The 22,039-nt window shown below is 33.6% G+C and overlaps 1 protein-coding gene across 1 annotated transcript in view; it reads right to left on the minus strand.

Annotated features, from left to right (window-relative positions):
- Nucleotides 1–22,039, minus strand: part of LOC141555149 (protein FAM240B-like) — a 46,045-nt gene that overhangs the window by 2,624 nt on the left and 21,382 nt on the right. Inside the window, exon 2 of the mRNA XM_074287796.1 lies at nt 15,314–15,459. Within this exon, the coding sequence (XP_074143897.1) occupies nt 15,314–15,456 (143 nt within the window). The 5' untranslated portion in view covers nt 15,457–15,459. The remainder of the gene's footprint in view (nt 1–15,313; nt 15,460–22,039) is intronic.

Consider the following 22,039-nt stretch of genomic DNA (forward strand, 5'->3'; position numbering starts at 1 on the left):
TCCAAAGAGAGAACCATAAATGTGGATTGAAGCGTAATATTTTTACCTTTTGTTTTTCTTTTTCTTTCTTGTGGTTTGGTCTGATTGTTTTTGCACAACTTGACAAATATGGAAATATGTATAAAAAGATTGTATGTATTTAACCTATAGCAGATTGTTTGCTACCTTGGGAAGAGGAGAGGTAAGGGAGAAAGTGAGAAAAATTTAGGACATGAATTTATAATAAAAATAAATATTGAAAACTATCTTTACATGTATTTGAAAAAATAAAATGCTATTGGAAAAAATGTGCTTGCTTGTACTGAACTAGAATTTCCCATGACAGTTTTCTTAATAGTCTTCATTAAATATCTCTCTCCCACATTTTCTCTTTTTTGATTAAACTTATGTGTCATGAGTTGGAAGAAATATCAAAAGTTACCTAACACCTGCTTCAGTTCAATTTGAACACAAATAATTTTTATGCAGTTCTGGAAAAAGTAATCATGCACACACTAAAGAAATCTAATGAAGAGAGAAACTCACTGCTTTCTGGAAAAGTCCATTCTTCTTTGGGATGATCCTAATCATTAGAAAGGTTTTAGTTATATATAAATCTGCTTCTTTTCAGCTTCCGCCTTTTTCTTCTGATCCTGCTTTCTGAGGATGATCAGAACAAGTTGCATCTATCTTCAATATGACAATCCTTCAAATGTTTTCAAAGATAGCTATAATACTATGTAATACTACATAAATCGATTCTGTTTGAAAATAAACATTCTTTCTCACCTGTTCCTCTTTTTTATTTCACTGGTAGCTTTCTTTTTGCATTAATTTCATTTCTGTATAAACCTCAAACTCCACCGAGCAAGCCTTGCAATGCTATGATTGGGTCAAAGGATATATATCGTTTAACAATTTAGAAGACTGAAAAAAACAAATTAAAAGAAACTGAGCAAAGCTAACCAACACATCAACTGAGTCTGGTAGCAAATACCTTACATCCAAGAGCCCCCACTTCTACAGGGAAGGGATGATGGCGTTTGTTTATTTCTTCTCCAAGGACAAACATAATCATTATAGTTCCTTAGTTTTCAGTTTGTTTTTTGATTGTTCTTTTTCCTTACTTTATTGTATTCCTAGTTCTATTTATTTCATGCTGCATTAATTTAAATAAGTCTTCTCATACCTCTTTCATTTTTCCATGGTCATTATTTTTTATGACATATTGATATTACATTTCATTCATGTACCAAATTTTATTTAGGTATTCCTCAACTGATGTTACCTAGTGTTTCATTTTTTTAACTTTGATTTTGTTCCCATTAAAAAGGTCTAGTTTTTCTTCCTCCTATACCACCATTCCCCCATTAGAAAAAAAATCAAAGTTCTTGTAGCAAATATACATAATCAGGCAAAATAAAATTTCCCATTTATAATGTCAAAAAGGTCTTTTATGTCCCAAATTCTTAATGTCTCTATCAGTAGGTAGAGAGCATGCATCATCATTAGTCTTCTGGAATTGTAGTTACTCATTGTGTTAAGAATTCTCAAACCTTTTAAAATTGTTCATCTTTACAATGCTGTTATTTTACAAAATTGTTCTCCTGTTGTTACTCATTTTACTCTGCCTCAATTCAAACAAATCTTCCCAATTTTCTATAAAACTGCTGTTTTCATGACTTATTACAACACAACGGTATTACAATAAATTCACATATGATACTTTGTTCAGCTATTCATTCAATTGATGGGCATCTGGTTTTTTTTTTTTTTTTTGCCATAACAAAAGGAGCTGCTATAAATATTTTTGAATGTAATGAGTCCTTCTTTTTCTTTGATCTCTTTGAGGTATAAACCTAGCAGTGGTCTGCTTGATCAAACAATAGGTTAGAACCCTTTTGGACAATCTTTTTTGTCAGAATAGCAAGCCCAATTCATAGTTCTGCCAAAGGTGTGTAAATGTGCCTGTTTTCTTGTAGAACCTTAAGCAGCCATCATTTTCCATTTTTTTGGGGGGGGGCAACTCCATGAAGTGGATGAATGTGAAATAGAACCTTAAAGATACTTTAATTTTCATTTCTCTAATTATTAGTGCTTTGGGATTTTTTTTTTTCATTTTACTATGTGCCTTCAAGTCTTTGTTGTCTTGCTGCTTCTTTCTTGAACCTATGAGTATAGTTAGTATTCCATTAGACCTCCATTCTGAAATTAATTTTACTTTGTCTATATCTTACATTAACTTTTCTGTGTGATTTGAGTACCCTCTCAGTATAACATAAACTCACTGAGAGAGAGACTGTTTTGTCTCTTGCTTTTGTATCTTTTTCACGTAGTATAGTACTATATATATATATATATATATATATATATATATATATATATATATATACATATATATATATACACACACACACACACAGAGGGAGAGGGAGAGGGAGAGGGAGAGGGAGAGGGAGAAGGAGAGAGAGGGAGAGGGAGAGGGAGAAGGAGGAAGAGGGAGAGGGAGAGGGAGAGGGAGAGGGAGAGGGAGAAGGAGGAAGAGGGAGAGGGAGAGGGAAAAGGAGGAAGAGGGAGAGGGAGAGGGAGAGGGAGAGGGAGAGGGAGGGGGAGAGGGAGGGGGAGGGAGCCAAATGCTTTTTGAATTGACCTCAGTAAAACCAGTCCTCTTATGAAATCCTATTCAGACCTCTCTCTATTTGGTTCAATCTATTTTGGACATACTCAAGTTTCTGAATGTTTTTCCTGAAATGTGGTGCCTTATAATGGCTATTGTACTACTGAGCACATCTGCCTGTTTGAATGAGGCAGAATAGACCAGAATAATAGATCCTATGCCTTTCTTCATGCAACTTATGTAACAAACATTAATTATTTTAACTGTTATGTTCTACTATTTACTCATATTGATGTCATAGTTCATCAAAATCCTTGATCTTTTTCACATAAATGTCTTTTGCTTATGGACCATTTATGACATTTTCCTATTGGATTAGCTCCCTCCTATAACCTTTCACTTAGTATCATGTTTTTAGGGAATAAATTTATGACTTATCTATGAGTATGCAGTGGATTGCATACACAGATATTTAACAAATGAGATTGATTTATAGATGTATAGAAGGATGGAAGTATGAATTTATTAAGTTCCTACTACGTGGTAAGTGCTTTACAAATATTATCTTATTTGATCCTCACAATGATTTAGGGAGATTGTTTGGTTGGTTGGTTGTTGTCCTTCATTCTTGAAGAGGACCAAAACTGTATTACTATGTTAGAGTTGAGTGTCAGTGTGTCTGACTATGGATGATCAGACCAATACAATCTCAGAATGTTCTGCCACAGGTCTGACAGAAATAGTCCCTGTGAACATTTGAGATGGATTCTATAACTGATGAGATGGATTCTATAACTGCCCATCTCAAGCTTCTTCTGAGTTAATTCAATTCTGCTTTGCTCATATAGCATAGCATCTTCTCTGATGAGGGCATGCCATGCTGGAAAGTCCCAGCCAAAAGGTATACCAACAGGATTGTTTATCCATCTCTAGGAAAGTAGCATTCAATTTCATCAAAAGTAAAGTACAATCAAAATTTAGAGAGATGCGGGTTTCTTGGCTCAGTAAGGACACAGATAAATTCAGTTTTATGCAGTTATTAACAATTCAAAGTATTTTTATGATGCACTGAAGGTTCAGGGAAATAGATGTTATCCCCATTTTACAGTTGAGGAAACCGAGGTAAACAAAAGTTAAGTTACTTGACCAAGGTTATAAGGCCAGATTTGAACTCAGGTGTTCTAATTCCAGGCTCACTGCTCTATCCTTGAGCAACCAAGCTGCTTTATAAACGAAGAATCGAATATGGAAGCCAGAGAGCACTATTGTAAATACTGTTATTTATTGAATTTTGCTTATGCCATTATATATGCCATTTTTAATTGATGAATATTATTTGTTGTTTGAGCAATGCCTCTTTTCTATGTATGATCTTAAAGTATCTGAACAGGGTCTTTCTTAATGTTTCTTTTGTTCATATCGTGCTGCCTCTTCATAATTTGCATATTCACTAAGCATTATAACAGAAATAACATTCTCTGCCATAGTAGCAAAAATAGAAGGCAAAAGACAGTTCTACCCCTCACCTTCCAGGATTGTCAAATGCCTCCTTTGGATTTATGAAAGCTAATGTGCATGATCTAATGCTTAATGTGAGTTTCAGGTAAATGACTTAGGTAATCTAAGTAGAAGCTAGGACTTAATAACTTCTCTTTGAAAGTTGAGTCAGGGGTAGTAGTGAATATAGTAAAAACAAAGAAACAAACATACATGCAAACATGCATACAGATATATAGATGACTAAACAATCAAACAAATGACTAGATGCATAAAAAGTGTGTAATAATTAAATTAAGTGTGTAATAAATAAATTAAATAATTAAGTAAATGATGGAATAAATTATTAAAAAGATAAACTAATGAATAAATAAATAAATGATATTTAACAGGTACCTGAGAGTTACTTTTGTGTGGACTAAGTGTACTTGAGGGCTTGATTTCTAAAAGAAGTGAAAATGTATTGATTATCTCTAAGAATGTTGGCCTAAAGTAATCTCACAGAAAACTGTTAATACTCTCTTGGATGAAAAAGGAACCATAGCAGATGATAACTGCAGCAGAAGCAAAAGCAGTCTTTCAGAGAAAAAATGTAATAGCAGATGTTATCTCCATATAGCAGCTGTAGTTTAGGAGAGAACCACGGAGGAAGTAGAGTGGAACATCACTAGGGTGCTGAAAAGGGTCCCTTGAGTAGCCATCACATCGATGTTTTTTAAGTCCTTTTTTTGTTTTACTCTTTTACTTACCCTTCAACTTGAAGTTCTTCAGCCTTCTTTCCTTGCTAAACTGAGGTGAGCAGATTATTTTCTACTACCAGTTTGAACCGAAGTCATAAAAATTACAACTTTTTCCAATAAGCCTCAAAAATACCATTATCCCTTCACATTGAACCTTTCTTCATCAAGATTGCTATATCCTGGGTTATCATAAAAATGAAATGGAAAATTTTGGGGAGTTTTGCAGAAGCTGCAGACAATACACAAGAGCCAACACAAAAGAAAAAAAAACACAGAAAGAGAATTATAGAGGCTGAATTTGCATTGAAGAACAGTATTTTTACCTTTTGTGTTTGTTTTTTTTTCCTCATTTTTTTTACAACATGAAAAATAGGGAAATGCATTTGAAAGGATTGCGTATATTTAATCTACATAAAATTGCTTGCTGTATTGGAGAGGGGTACCTTGATGAAGGAGCAAGAAAATTTGGAACACAAATCTTCAGAAAATTAATGTTGAAAACTATTTTTACATGTATTTGGAAAAATAAAATACTATTGAGAAAAAAATAGTGATTCAATTTGTGGTATTTAGTCCCTATGTAATGCTAAGATTTAGCCTTAAACAATATAGATTCATCAAATAAGATAGGCTTACCAAATTACATATTAATTTAGCTTGTGATTATTCAGACTGCCTACTGCCACCTGCTGGGTATCTTACTTCTTTTAAATGCTTCCATCAATCTTTGAAGTTTACTGAACTGGTAGGTTCACTGCTTCATATGTACTTTTCTGAAACCATCTTTGATTATGAAAGTCAAAATAATGCAAGGAATGCTAACACAGGGAAGATAACCCCAAATTTTAATGAATCCTTCCAAATTCAAAGAGTTTTTGTTTTTATCCCATGAGATCAGGAAAGATTGTCCTGACTGAATAGTAGAGGGAATATATTTGCTTTTTCTTTTTTTGGTTTTGATTTGAAAAGGCATTGGATTTAATTTGTTGAATAATTTTGTGCACAAACTGTTCCTATTAAATTTGAGGGACAACTATTTGTGGAGTTATTGCTCAAACTCAAAGCTCACTTCTGACATTTCTGAGTTTTCATGTTTTAATACCAACACAAGCATTTGCATATATATAAAATGCAAAGATGTTACTATTTGATATCATCACTCCTTCACCATTGTGTTTTCCCTAAATCTCCCTCAACACTTCTGGTGATGTAAATTGTGTCCCCTTTAATTTGTGGGAGAAGAATCAGAAAGGAATCTTTGGAGGAAGAGTGATTCAGGGTCTCAAATCATCCCGACCTCTGGGAGGGGCACACCCTCCTCTCCAGGAGAGAAACTCCCAAGATAAGTAATCTCATTCAATTTTGAATTGAATTGAAAATGAGTCTCTCAGATTCATCTGGAGATTGCCCCCCAGCTTGGGTCCAAAGATCAAAGAAGCCTCAAACCTCAGAAGACTAATAAAATAAGACTGAACCCCAATCTTTGCTAAATGCCCTTCTGGATTTAGCTCACTGGGTCTTTCTCAGTGTAAACCTTGGCTAATTCCTAACAGAAGTTTGCCTGCTAAGAAAGCTATTTTCTTAGTATAAATAAACCCATTATTTGGTGCCTATATTCATTGGGGTTTGCAAATTCTTTCACAAAGTCTGCCATGGGCCAAGGGGATCCTATTGCTGTTAGAGGATCTCTCAACCCTCAATTCTCAAACCTCAACAATATGTTAATATGATTGTATTACTCTGTAGCCCACCATTAGATTGTAAGGTCCTTGAGGTCAGGACTTATCTTTTGCCTGTTTTTATATTTACATAGTAGATACTTAATAATTTTTTAATTAGCTGATTGATAATTTTCAGGCTGGGCTTGTCAGGATAATGATTAGAAGAAGAGATAGATTCTGTGATAATAGAAAAGCTAATTAGACATTGACTTTTTGGCCTATTAAGCATAGTGTTTGGATTCCATGAATTAACCAGCCATCTTTACTTAGCTTGAGTGGCAAGATGCTGTAGAGGGGAATAAATCTATCTTAGAGTTAGAGGATTTGGTTTTCAAGTCTTATTTCTGACATACTAGCTAAGTCATCACTTAACCTTTTAGGTCCTGGGTAACTCTCTAAAATATGGGAGCTGTGGGAAATTTTTGATTTGACGATATTAATGATTACTACAACAGCAGAGTGAGATCTTCTTATAGCTTAGAAGTAACAGATATGTACTACTCCTTCCAATATCTCCCCCAAACCTAAAAATCCAAATCTGAATTATAGATGAATAGCTGGAAGTCTCCTTATGTCTATTGATTTAAATACTCATTTTAGATAAAAGAATAATGAACCTCAGAGAATTCTTGCCCAAGATTGTACAAGAAGCAGAAGAATTAGGTTTTGAAATCAAGTTCTACATCTATTATGATATACATTGTTTTTGTATAAAAACTCACTCTATAAGTTTAGAAAGCAGAATCATGAGAAGATACACAATAATCAAAATAAAGCAAAAAGAAATAAAGAACAAATTAGATTCAGGATAATGTATTTATTATGTAGGAACTTGATTCCTGAAGATTGATTCTGAAGACTATTTCCTTCTTTAGAGAGTTTGTGTACTATGAATATAGAATGATGAATATCTCTATCAGACAGGATTTATGTGTTGATTTGTTTGATGTATATTTCTCTTTGTTACAAGTGAAGAGTTTGGGAATGACATATTGTTGGGAAGTTATAGAGATTAAAAAAATAACAAAAATCATCAATAAAATACCTTAAATCTATGTCTGTCACTCTTAAAATAGACTAATATAAACATTTAAATCAACTGTTAGCTGAAGTCCTCTTTCCAACTAAAACATTAAAGAGAATTTTAGAAGTTTCTGTGAAAAGTTAATAGTATAAATTTAACTAGCATTCTTAGGATATATCAACAATCTCATATGCAGATATGCAACTCTGATAGCAGAAAGTGAATAGGAATTAAGAAACCTCTTGCTGAGGGTGAAAGAGAAGAGTATAAAGAATGACATGAAGGTTAACATCAAAAACATTAAATTCTTGGTGATTGGTCCCATAACTTCTTGGCAAATGGAGGGAGAAGAAATGGAAATAGTCTCAAGTTTTATATTTTTGGGCTCAGAAAGCATTGTAGATGGTGACTGTAGCCATGACATTAAAAGACACTTGTTCCCTGCAGGGAAAACTATAGAAAATATGGAAAACATACATAAAAGCAGAGATACCACCTTGTCAACAAAAGTCCAAGATGCCCTTGATTTTCCAGTAGTACAAGGAAAGCTGAGTGCCTCTAATTCAATGTTTTCAAATTGTGGTGTTGAAGGATACTTTTGAGAGTCCCTTGCAGAGAAAGGAGGTCAATTCAGTCAATACTTAAGGAAATTAATTCAAACTATTCACTGGAAGGTCAAATACTGAAGCTGAAGCTTAAACATATAATGGGATTCACTGGAGAAGTTCCTATTGTTGGGAAAGATTGAGGAAAAGGGGATGGCAGAAGATGAGATGGATAGATAATGGAAGCAATGATTACAAATTTGGACAGACTTCAAGAGATAGTGGAGGATAGAAGGTCCTGTCATGCTATGGTCCATGGGGTCATGGAGAATTATACATGATTGAACAAAAACCTAGCCTTTCTAGTTTTCAAAGGTTTGAAAACACATGTTTTGAGTCATTCATTTCTTGTTGAGTTTTGGTCTCCTATCATTATCTAACTTTGCTTAAATTGTAGTAGAGTAGAGTAGGAAATATTATAAATTTAAAATCAGAGCCTTCAAAGCCTCAGTTTCCTTGTTGGTAAAAATAAAAGCTTTGGAATAGATGACCGATGACTTCCAGCTCTAAATCTATTTTTCTATGTGTGCTATTAATTTGCACTTGTTTAATGATTTGCTTTAGGCCTGGACTAATTTTATTCAGACAATGGGCCAGCAGGCTTGTGCTAATTAGTATTTTTGTGATCAAACAGTTATTTTTTATGAAACTGGCAAAATTTTCACTGGCTCTGCCTTTATTTAAGAGTGCGGTTGTATTGATGCACCTGACAGCTGTGAGTATCAGTAGTCTGTAGGATGCAGGACTGCTAAACTGAGTTAGACTTTGCTTAATTTCATTTAGACAATGAGCCAGTAGATGTGGGCTAATTAGCAGCTCTGTGATAAAAGTCTTGTTTTCATTTTGTTTTTATTCTCCCTAGTTTTTGATGGAATATGTTGCTGTATTAGCTCAGTTTGAGTGGGAGTAACAGATGCTAACACCAGTTGTTTTGTTGTATTATCAGGAAGGCCTAGAGTAACTAGAAGTTAATAAAACAAAACAAAATCAAAACCAAGAAAACCACTAAGATTTTTCTTAACATTCTGATGAGAAGGGGGCCTCAACAGACTTTTTTAACCCTCTGCTAACTGGCTAACTAATAGATGTAGTGATTTCCAAGTGCCTCTGGCTATACCTAGAAAGGACAGAGAGAAGTACAGTTATCCCTTTCACATCACCGGCATTAGGGTCATGACACCCCAAGATCTGGAAAATCCATGTAAAATTTTGGCCACCCTTTCATATAAAAGAATTTTGAACTTTTTTCTTTTTCTTTTTTTGGGGTGTTTACTATACCTTATTGTAAAATTTGGGTTGAGTATTTGGTCAGAGGTTCTGTATCATTTACATATTCCACAAAATTCCCCCAAAATTCTCATTTAATTTTTTTATGCTAACCTGTGATATATTAAAACCATAATTCAGGGAGGGAGATCACAATGTGAAGGACATAACTATCATAGGAGATATTGGAAGACAATGGTCAGGTAGATTCCCAAGTGTTGTTAAACTAAATAGTAATGGATCCCTGTGGGCTACATATTGGCTTAGAAAACTACAAATTAACATTATCTATATTATATTGAATTTCTATTTATTTTGTTAAACATTTCCCAATTACCTGGGAGCCTGCACCAGGGAGTTTTGTGGAGCTGCTTGTTGATGTTGGGAGGTAGATTTGACACCTCTAGTTTTATAGATAGTTATGGGATACATTTATTTAGAAATCAAGGGTGAACCATAAAAGTAGTATGTATGTGAGGGTAGGGGCAGGGGGATTGTCATCAGAAATGCCTGTGAGAAGGGCCCACTGGTTTATGAAAGTTTTTAGAATATAAGGTCATTATACAAGAAAACAATCCTTTTAGAAAAAGGATGTATTTGAATGAGGTTTTGTTTTGTTTTGTTTTGTATAGCAAATATTTAGCTCAAAGTAAATTGGTTCAAACTGGTTTCTAAACTAAAGTAATACATTTTTTCAGGGTTTGTTCTTGACTGAGAAAAATCAGAACATGTCCTTTAACATTGACAGCTATTATCTGACCATAATTTTGTAGCTTTTCTATATTGATATTATTCCTATTCATTGCCCATTTTTTCTTTTGATTCTGCTTTTTTATTCCCTATCATTTTGTGTGTTTCACCTTATTTCTTTTAACTTCTTTTATGGTTCTCAGAAGCTAATTTACTAAGACATTTATTTTCAGTAACATTGGTGCAAGATAGAAAAGAATAATGTATTTATATGACACAAAATGTCTAATACATAGTAGGTGCTTCATAAGTAATTACTTGTACATAGTTGTTTGTTTACATGTCATCTCCCCTGAGTTACTTGAGAATTCCTTGAGGGCAGACTCTGCCTTTTATATTCTCAACACTTTATCATTCACCTGGCGCATAATAAATTCTTAATAAATATGTGTTAATTTGACTTGTTGGTCAATTGATTTATTAATTATTATATAATTACACAACAATTTTCTAAGTAGAAGATAATTTTCCCCTCTAAGACTTAAAATAGAATATTATTTTTTTTCTGTTATGAAAGGAAGAAGGGAAACTATAATTTATCAAATACTTAATTTGTGTCAGGCACTTTACAATTGTTATCTCATTTGTTCCTCTAGGAGGTAGTTGCTATTATTATTCCCATTTTAAAATTGAGGAAATAGAGGCAGTCACATATCTAAGAAGTGTCTAGGGTCATATTTGAACTCAGGTCTTCCTGGTTGCATCCCAGATCTCTATCCATTTTGCCACTGAGTTAAAGACCATAAATTGATATCCTAAGCCAAATATGCATGAATAATTTAATGTTTTCAGTCCATATTACAATGGACCTTAATAGAAATGTTGACCAATTATACCTATCATTATATTCATTCAAGGTTAACAAATACTAGTCTTAATGAATAGAAAATAAAGTAACAACAATGTTCTTATGTGGATTAAAAAACTAGATGAGGCAACAAGGAGAGAAATTGATCCTATATACACTTAAAATGATAAATAGGGGCTATGTTGGCTCTTTACTGATCACAACTTCAAAGTCACAGTATCAGTGGAGATCACAGAAATTGATAGTTCAGTAATGACAGGGTTCACCTACTTGAACTGACCCTTGAAATATATAAATCACTGAGAGAAACTGAGATGAAAAACAGGCACAGAGACTTTGGATTTAACAGGGAATATTCATTGAATTTTACCTGTGAATTCACTTCTGATTCTGATACTACCTCTGAACTTTCCTGGGTCACTCAGCCTGAGGTCTAAATCTCTGTTTCGTCAATTATAAAGTAAAGAGCTCTAAACAGCCTCTGGAACAACTAGGTTTAGCAGTGGGTAGAGCAGTGGTCCTAGAGTCAGGAAGACTCGTCTTCTTGAATTCAAATCCATGTGAACCTGAGCAAGTCACTTAATCCAGTTTGCCTCAATTTCCTTATTTGTAAAATGAGCTGGAGAAGGAAATGGAAAACCATGCCAGTATCATTGCCAAGATAAATCCAACTGGGATCACAATGAGTTAGACACAACTGAAAAATGAATTAATAACAAAGATGGACCCTAATGTCCCTCCCTTCAATATCTAGAGCTATGATTCAATTTATGAGATCAAAAGGTACTGTTTTAATTGGATTTAGGATATTTCTGAAGGTTAAATCATCTGTACTGTCTCAAAGGTAAAGAAAGATTGACTCAATAGGGAACTACATGCACTGAATTTAGACCTATCACTCTACTGGTTTGAGAAGGGTTTTTGAATATATAGAAAAGGAAAGAGAATTCCTGATAACGGACCTGGTTAGAGATTTGTCTTTGTTTTTGTTGTTGGCTCAAATAAAGAATATATTATCTTTAATATGTTATTGCTTGCAGGAAAACTAAACATTCTTAGAGAAGAATGAGTCAAACTGTGATGTACCAAGTGGAATGAATGAGTACACAAGACATACTGATATTTTCAAAATATATATACATATATGTATAGGCAAACATTCTGCAGAGACCCTAAGGTAAACATAGTTTGTCAGGAGTCATGCCCAATTTTCACATGGTTTATATGAAGATTCTCTATATTTCTCTCACTAAAATACATATTTTCAGAGAAAAGTCTTGCTTAAAAAAAAAAGAAAACATTTTAACGCATTCTAAATTGATATGTAACTTAACATTGATGATCAGACTATTAAAAAATTAGAAGCTTTACATACTTCTTACAATTTTTGGATGGGAGATGTATTTTTAATCAAACAAGAGACAGAGGTGATCATAAAAAATAAAAGAGATAACTTTGATTAAAAGCATGGATCCGATCATGGATGATGTCATCACTCTACTCAATAAGCTACAATGACTCCCTTTTGCTCCAGGAGGAAATACAAATGTTATGTTTGAGATTCAAAGTTTGTCTTAATGTAACTTTCTCCTATTTTTCCAAGCTTTTTATACCTCCTTTGATCCAGTGATTCTGGCCTCCTGGTTGGTCCTCAAACAAGATTTGACTCCAGGCATTTTCTCTAACTATTCCTCATGTCCAAAATGTTCTCTTTCCTCTGCTCTGACTGTGGACACTGTTAATTATTTCATCTTTATTCTGTTTATAGATTATTTGTATATTTGTTTGCATGTTGCAATCTCCTTAAAAAGATTAACAGGACTTAAGGACAGGGACTATCATATCCTCCTTTTTTGTATCCCTGGCACTTAGCAATGTTTATTTATTGATTGATTGGTTATCTGAAACTGAAAAGCTATACAGACAAGACTAATGCACCCAAGATAAGAAGGGAAATAGTTGAATAGGAAAAAAACGTTGTACCTAATTTCTCTTATAAAGATCTAGTATCCAAGATATTAAAGCATATATATATATATACTGGCTGGTTTTCTCCTTTGTATTCCAAGATGACCAAAATGATATCATTATGCTAGAGTCGAATTACAGTGTATCCAACTGTGGCTAATCAGACCAATGCAAGCCCATAATTCTTTGACACAATTATCCCTATATCCCTATACAATATATCCCTGGGGCAACTTCTCCAATTTTGAGCATTTCACGTTTCTCCTGGACCAATTCAATTCTGCTTTTCTCATAGAACATAGAACCTTCTCTAACAAGAACAAGCAATGCTGATTGGTCCTGTACCGGTGTCTCCCATGGCATACAATAAATTGTATTAAGTGAGATCTTGAGAGTATCCTTGTTGCTTTTTCTGACCAACTTGTGAGCACTTCCCCCGTGTGAGTTCTCCATAAAAATCATCTTTTTTGGCATTCAAACAATGTGGCCAGTCCAACAGATCTATGCTCTCTGCAGTAGAGTTTGAATTCTTGGCAGTTTAGTTTAAGAAAGGACCTTAGTGTCTGGTATCTTATCCTGCCGGGTGGTGCTCAGAATCTTCCTAAGACAATTAAAATGGAAGCAATTAAGTTTCCTGGCATGGCACAGGTGTACTGTTCACTTTTCACAAGCATACAACAATAGGTCTGCACAATGGCTCTGAAGACTTTCAGTTTGGTAGCCAGTCTAATACCTCTTCTATCCCAGACTTTACTTCAGAACCTCCCACACACTGAGCTAGCTTTGGCAATGCATGTGTTAATTGCATTATCAATGTGGGACATCCCTGGATAGTATACTGCCAAGGTAATAGAACTTATCCACAACATTCAAAACTTCATCATTTGGCCTGGAGAGACTTACATGAACTGATGCTAAGTGAAGTGAGTAGAACCAAGAGAACATTGTACACAACAACAAGATTATGTGAGGATCAACTTGGATCTTTTCAACAATCAATAAGGTGATTCAAGTCAATTTCAATAGTCTTGCGATAGAAAGCGTCATCTGCATCCAGAAAGAGGACTACTAGGAACTGACTGTGGATCACAACATAGTATTTTCACCTTTTTTGATTGTTTTATTTTCTAATTTTTTCCCTTTTTGATCTGATTTTTATTGTGCAGCATGAAAAATGTGAAAATATATTTAGAAGAATTGAACATGTTTAACCTATATTGTATTACTTGCTGTCTAGGAGAAGGGGTGGGAGAGAGAGGGAGAGAGAAAAACTTGGAACATAAAGTTTTGAAAATGTTGAATGCTTAAAACTACCTTTGCATGTATTTTGAAAATAAAAAGCTATTATTAAAAAAAAACCTTCATTTACTATAACTGATGGTTTCATATATGGATGGTATGATGTTGGCTGATGGAGGACCTGTATTTTCTTGGTGCTAATTTTAAGCCAAAATTAGTACAAGCAGCAGAGAATTGATCAATATTTTGTTGCATCTCAGCTTCAGAGGCTGCATTGAGTGCACAATCATCTAACACACACATATATACATACATATACTTTCATGTATATGCGTATGTTCCCAATACATAAATGGCCAAAAACCATAAAGAAATAGTTCTCAAAGGAAGAATTGCACCACTGTGTGAAAGAATGTTCTAAATTACTTACAACAGAGAAATGCAAATCAAAACAACTCTGAGGTTTCACCTTACTTCCTATAAATTGGCAAAGATGCCAAAAATAAAAATATTCAGCTGTGGAGCAGTTGAGGAATGGTAGACATATTAATATATTACTGGTGGAGCTGTGAGATAGTAGAACCATTTTGGGAAGCAATTTAGAATTATGCAAATAAAGTGACTCAAATATGTATACTCTTTGAACCAGAGACACTGTTATTGCATATATAAAGCAGGAAAAGATCTCTATTTCCTGATGTAAAAGTGAAGTTAAGGAGAGCCAGAAAATATATAATATATACAATAATTAACAATAATGTAGATGGAAAGATATTGGAATCATACACCAAAAATCAAAAGTAAATTCGACAAAATTATAACTTTCAAGAAGGACTCAAGAGATATAAAAAGATACTTCAATCCATCCCTTTGTGTATGTAAGGGATCTATAAATATTACATATTATACATGTTTTCAGTCTTTTTTCCACTTTATAGCCATCATTTGTGATATTTTTTTTCTTCAGAAAATTCCTATTTTTTTTATATTGGGATGGCTATCTCGGAAAGGGAAGGAGAAAGACACTGGAAATAACTATTATGATGTAAGAAACAGAAATCATCAACAAAAACATTTAAACAAAAAGAACACTACATACTTTGATAGGGCACTTTTCCCCTGACGATCTTCTTCCAATTCCCGATAGCAAGTTTGCTTGCCAATTTCTTTTTCCCAGAAGCTTTTAAGATCATGACAGGTTTCACAGCAGAAGACTTCCCTTCGCATATATTGATTATTCATTTCCTGAAAAAATAAAGGAAAATAAACTACTACAGCGCAACTGTTTTAGTAGATTTAACCTCCACCTTTTCCTGTCATAGGAAATGTGGTTTGTCTGAAAGATACAGGACAATTTGTTTTTTGCCCCCATGAGAAGGAGGCATGCCTGTTATATGCAGAGAAAAGCTACCCTCAGATCATCTCTAACATCTATCCCTGAAACAAGCAGAATGGGCAAGAACAATAAGGTACAAAATAGGTTTGCTTCAGGTAGTTGGATATAACTTGTTCTAGAAAGAATAAAGACTAGTAATGAGATAAACTTTTGTTTTATTGGAAGAGATAAAGTAAACCTAAAAAAATTATAATGATAATTTTAAAAAATTTAAACATTAAAAACTTAAACTTGTTTTCTATTAGGAAATTCTCTATATTTGATATATAAATATAACAAATATGGAATGATTATGTTTTGAAGCATTTTATTATTTAGGAAGAAAATAGAAACTTGCACAGAAACACATCCCTATTCAATTTTAGAATTTTCTGTCAACTCTATTTTAAAGAAGCAGTGTGTACACTCAATAAGAGGGGTAGGTGCATATTTATAAAACTAGGAAGAATAAATTGAGTTAAAAAGAAGTATAGTCTCCATAGGGCTGAGGTCTAAATGAAATCAGTCTGTCTAAGTAAAATTTAATATATGCTTTGTCTTCTTTCTATTCCCTTGTTTATTATGAGAATCTGTGTTTTTAAGGGAAATTCTGAGTAGGCTGATGCCTATTCTTTTCACAGGCTGGTAACATGGGAAAACATTTAGAGTAACCAGATGTCTCCTTTCAAGAGATTGGCTTTCCTCCAGCCAGGCTTCTGTACCCTTGCCAAAGTAGTTTTCTGTATCCATCACATTAGCCACTTCACCCTGCTTCTTTTAAATCCTCACAATAGGTCCCAAGGATCTTTGTCCTCTGTTTTCAAGTTCCCTAGTAGGACCCCTTGAATTCTGTATTTTTCCTTTTGCTTCCTACTTTTCTGTATATTTACTATATAACTTTTCCTTTAATCATTCTCTTCTTCATACTTTAACCAAATTAACTTTTATGTTGTAATGCTAACTGATTTCCCAGTTTACCCAACATACTTTCTTTATCACTCAAAAAGCTTTTGAAATTCCATATCTTCGGAGAGGGTTTTTAGCAGAATTTATTCTGCTTTGTAGCCCTGCCCCTCACCTGGACATGGAATTCTATCATCTTTTCCACTTACCTTCTTCACTGAAATATTTTTTTTTCTTGTATATGAGGCACAATACATAATTAATTATTTAACATATGTATCTAGTCTCTGTTTCTTGCATTTAAATTCCTGATTCTAGAAAACTCAAATTCACAAAGTAGACTCCAAGTCTAGAAACATCCATCTCAAGATTGCTATTGAGTTATCTCTCTACACAAGAAAAGGAATACAGAACAGAAGATACAACAAGGAACCTGAGGTTCTGTTTTCTGCTCATGGAGGCAAGCATCTGTGTACCTCAAAATTATCTGTCTTAATTAGAAGTTCATAGACTCTAGGAATTATGCCATTTTCTCATTTTGTTCAATATTCAGAGTTGTATCAAATGCAAAATTACTTCCTGGGACTTTTTAAAAAAATGTTGAATTTTATTGAAGGTACACATTCACTTATTTGAGCCAATATCCTGGACATTTATGAGGGGTGATTCAATGTGTTAGAGCAATTTGGCTGTCAAAATGAACCCTCATGAATTCCCTTCAGCAGCAAGAAACTTGTACTTTTGGGTTGATGCAGAAATTCTTTATTCACAACCAAGTCAGGAAGTCAGGAAGAACTGTTAATTAGAATACAAATGGAGATGGGGAGAAACAATTTCCTTTCCCTTCCTTTAATTGGAACATTTCACTTGGAGTTCAGAGAGTTCCTCTCTTGGACTTTCAGAAAGGATGGGAGAAGGGGGTATTCTTCTGACCTTCATCCACAGTAGTGATGGTATTTAGATACATAGTCCAAGTAGTATTCCGACTTACTAAAAAATCTGGATTTATCAGTTGTTCAGAAATACAGGTCAGGGACAGAAGTAAAACACCTATTGAACTATCTTGCCACATTCCTCTTAGCTCCTAAGAAAAGTGATGGTCACTTTTTCATGTTTGAAGAATTGCTAATGCACGCTTGTAAGTCATTTGTTTTAAACACTTCTTTGTTGGTAAAGGATATAAAAGTTATCCTATGCTGATATTATTGTACATTGTATGTATTTTCTAAAAAGTAACCCTGCTATTCACTTTTATGGGAGACAGTAGACATGATATAGCCCATGTCTTATACATAAGCTTTATTAAAAATAGTTTCCCAGAAACTTTGACTCAAGCAATATCAAGCTAGAGAAAATGAGAAAAAAAGCCTGATTCTACTCTTTTTGATGGAAGATTTCTCCATGATAGAAGAATGTGGTCCATGTAAGTCCTGAGCAGGAGCTCCTTGTTTGGAGGGTGCTAATTATTATTATTAATGACTGGAAGATTTGGCTATTAACATTAATTGGCAACTGTCAATATTAATTATATTTGTTGGATAAAGTCTATTATTATCAAGAATATAAACTCTTTGATGACTTCTTTTTATTAGTTGTTTGTATCTTTAGCTGACCTGTGTGCATAATAGGTCCTTAATAAATTTTTATTTAATAAATGATTCCATATAATTTCAACAAAAATTGCCAGTTGTTTCTTTAAAGTTTGAAGGAGATCATTCTATAAAGTTTCATAACTTAATTAGATGTTCTGAGTAATGCTGAGGCCAGCTGGCTAATTTCTACTTCAGCAGCAACACTGAACAATTTTAAATACTTTTCTAAGGAAAATATAGTTTGAATCTAGATGAAAAGGCAGATTCCTTTTTTCAGTTTTTATGTATTATTGATGGCCACTTCTATATCCTCAAGACGAAAGATAAACTGCAGAATCAATAGCAACTTTAGAAATACACTTTTAAGGAAATATCAAAAAAAGACTAGTGAAAGACAATCAAAGAGCTCTATTTCCCCCCCTCAAGGTTTGGATGGGAAAGCCTAAAGTTAATGAGTTGTTCTTATTGCAATTTCCATGAGAAGAAAAATGTCATAAACTACCTCAAAGGTTCCACCTGCCTCACAGACTTGCTGTGAGGATAGTATTTTGAAAAGCTAAAAGCATCATGTAAATATAGTTCTTTTCTCTCAAAGAAGTCAGATCAGCCTGAAAGTGCATGACTTGCTCAGTTCTTTCATCAGAATTTAAGTCCCATGGAAGGGGAATAATGGGGAAACAGCTGTGCCTGAGATATAACCATGGCCAATTAGCACTTTACAGTCATATATTCGGGGACCATCTGGGCTTTCAGAGATCTCCATAGATCACATCAAGTCCAGGCAAAATGTCTTCTCAACACAACTCTGAACAGCTGTCCTATTTTCAAAGATCTACTAGGTGGAAGAATACTCATCCACCCTCATTCATTGCACTTTAATGCTATAGGCAAAAATCTGGTGTTAAAGTGGAGATGAGCATTAGCTTTGGAGGCAGAGTTTCTAGGTCGAAATGCAACTTTTCCATTTTTTTTTGTCAATGTCTCTTTGGGGAAAACAACTAACTTCTCTGGGACTCGATTTCCTGGTCTGTAAAATGAAGAAGTTGGACTAGGTTAGTGCAAGAACCACTAAACTGTATATAAGAATCCTTGTGGACCACATATTCATTTAGAAAACCACACTAGTTCATATATTTCTTTTTCCTTAATGCATCAACACATTAAAATCAAACAAACAAACTATATTTTAATTTGATTCTGGATGTATTCTCAAATTGTGAGTTCTGTGTAGGATATCGTTCATATATCCTTTCTAACTGACCTGTCCAGATTCCTTTCAGTTTTAGCCAGTCCTCATACCTGGAGATATAGGGAAGGTATTACAAACAAGAATGTTCAAATCAAAATTGTAGAAACCTATTTCTAGTCATACAGTAACAACAGGCAAGAGCCTTGCTTACAAATATGGTTACTTAACCTTTGTGCCATTGTATTCACTGAATATATAAAGCTTTGGGGTAAAACATAATTTTAGTGAGTAATGGAGCACTTTAAAACTAAAATAGGAGAATTAGGATTTTGAAACCTTTCTTTAGTTAATGGTAGTTTAAGTAGTTAGATTGTAAACTACTTGAAGTTTTGATTGTGCCATCTTTTATCTTCTGTAAAGTGAAAAGTATTTAGGTTTTTTAAGCATTGGGAAAACAGCAGAACTTAAGACATCTTCAAGTATGTCACCTTCCTCTCTCAGACAAAAAGGTATTTTTATTTCTATATTTTTCTTAAAGATTTATTGATAATGAAAGAAAATTCCATAATTTCTTTTGATTCCAGTATCAACCAACTCTTATAGGCAAGTGTTCCATTTCTCATAACATTAATAACTCACATTTATGTGGCACTTTGAGAACTATAAAAAGCTTTAAATGCATCATCTCATTTGTTATTTCGAAGCAAATCAGCCCTACATAAATGCTTGCGTGTACCAGTTTATTTTGTGTTAAGTAGAAACATAATTTCACTTGTTGTGTCAGCCCTATCTGTATCTCTTCCTACCATTTTCATCATGTCACTTCCCCTATTCAAAAATGTTACATTATTCTCAAAATCCTGTTATATCAAATCTAAAGCCTGGGTTTCATTATATATCTTTACCCTAACCAGTAATAAGGCCAAGTAGCTCTCAGTGTCTCATTAACATTCTTTATTTGTTCCTGCTTTTATACTTGAGCTCAATTTTTTGTCCTCATCTGGAATTCCATCGGTTTTTCTTACTATCAAACTTTTTTCACACTTTATGGCCCAAATCCTTCTCCATTAAATCTTTCCTAATTGCCCCAAATCTTCTTTAAACCTTTATATCATTTATATATACACTTGATCATCCTTTCTTCTGATGTCATTAAAGGGATGAGGTTGGAAGGGATGGATGTCTCTGGGGTTGAACAGATATTTCCCTATATCTTCTTTTTCCAAATACTGGGAAGTCTCCTTTGACTTAAAGCAAAAAGGATATGTGGGACTAGAAAGTAAGAAGACAGGAGGACAAAAATAAGGGGGAATCCAAAGTATTAGGTTTATTTCCCTAAAATCTAAATTAGAGCTGCCAAAGTAAGATATCTAGCTTTATGTTCAAGAAATCAAACATTAAGAGAGACTTTAGTTTATTTGAGGGAGAAAGAAAACAACTATCAGCTCAGATATTTCTAATACAGATGAGTGATATGTATTCATGGAAGTATGTAAGCAGTGAGGTGGCAGGAGCCATTTATCTTGAAAGGGAGGCCACATATCTAAAGGAGAATGGCTACTAAGGAAGCCTCATTTTCAAAAAGAAGGAGGAGCAAGTTGAAGAATCTGCCAATTAAGTCATTGATCCAGTGGTTATTGACAGCTGGTTCACAAATTTTAGTACTAAATAATTGTGTAATTGTTAGAAACAGTCATAAAATGTTAACATTTGAAAAATACCTAAAAGATATATACTTCATTAGATAGATGGTGAAAAAGAGGTCTAGAAAAAATGAAATTACTTTCTCAGGATGAAGAGTAGAGCAGGTAAAAAAAGAGTCAATCAAAAGATAAATCTATATTATGTGTTAGCCATATTAATATCATTTTAGATATATATGCATGTGTTAGAGCATATGTATATGTTTGTATAAATGTGTATATATAGGTAGGTATATGTGTTTGTGTATATACATATATGTGTGGGTGCAGTTGTATGTGTGTGTATGTCTGTGTAGACACACACACACAACTGCACCCACACACATATGTATACACACACCACACACACAAATATATCTATATTTAACTGAGGCCTGCTTGGTGGAATTTGGGGAAGGAAAGGGCAAAAAAGAATAAAGTAAAAAGTATACAGTATAGAACAAAAGAAAACCTACCAAGAAACAAATAAAAGATGGACAGTTATGAATAGAATGTCTTTTATTATTATATATGCTTTCTTAAAATAGAAATTTATCGTTACATATTTTGAATCCTTTCTGATGTTCTGCTGGGCACATGGCAATTTTTTTTTCTTTTCCTGTCTTTCTTTTTCTATTTTGTTTTTTTCTTAGTTTACATTTAAGTTTTAAATAATAAATAGTTAAAAACAATGAATGTTAGAAATTGTTTTCACAAATGCAATTGAGTAAAAATAAAATATTATCTGAAAAATAAAATAAAAATAAAGTAGAGCAAGGTCTAGGCCCAAAGTCTACAGATTCTTTATTGGAAAATATTTCAGTGTTTGTAAATCAGACTTTCTTGACTAGATGCTAAGCTTGTTGAGAGCATATGTCATAGCTTATATTTCTTTTTTATCTCATACAGTGTTAAATTAGTGCTAAGGAAAGAGTTAGTATTAATTAGGAGTTTTGACTAATTAGACAATAATAAACATTATAATAACTATTAACATTTACATAGTACATTACATACGTTGTCCTATTTGCCTCAAATATCTCAATCTAGATTTCCAATCTACTTTCACATTACTTTCTTTCAC

Source organism: Sminthopsis crassicaudata, chromosome 1, assembly GCF_048593235.1.
Source record: "Sminthopsis crassicaudata isolate SCR6 chromosome 1, ASM4859323v1, whole genome shotgun sequence".
Taxonomy (NCBI): Eukaryota; Metazoa; Chordata; class Mammalia; order Dasyuromorphia; family Dasyuridae; genus Sminthopsis; species Sminthopsis crassicaudata.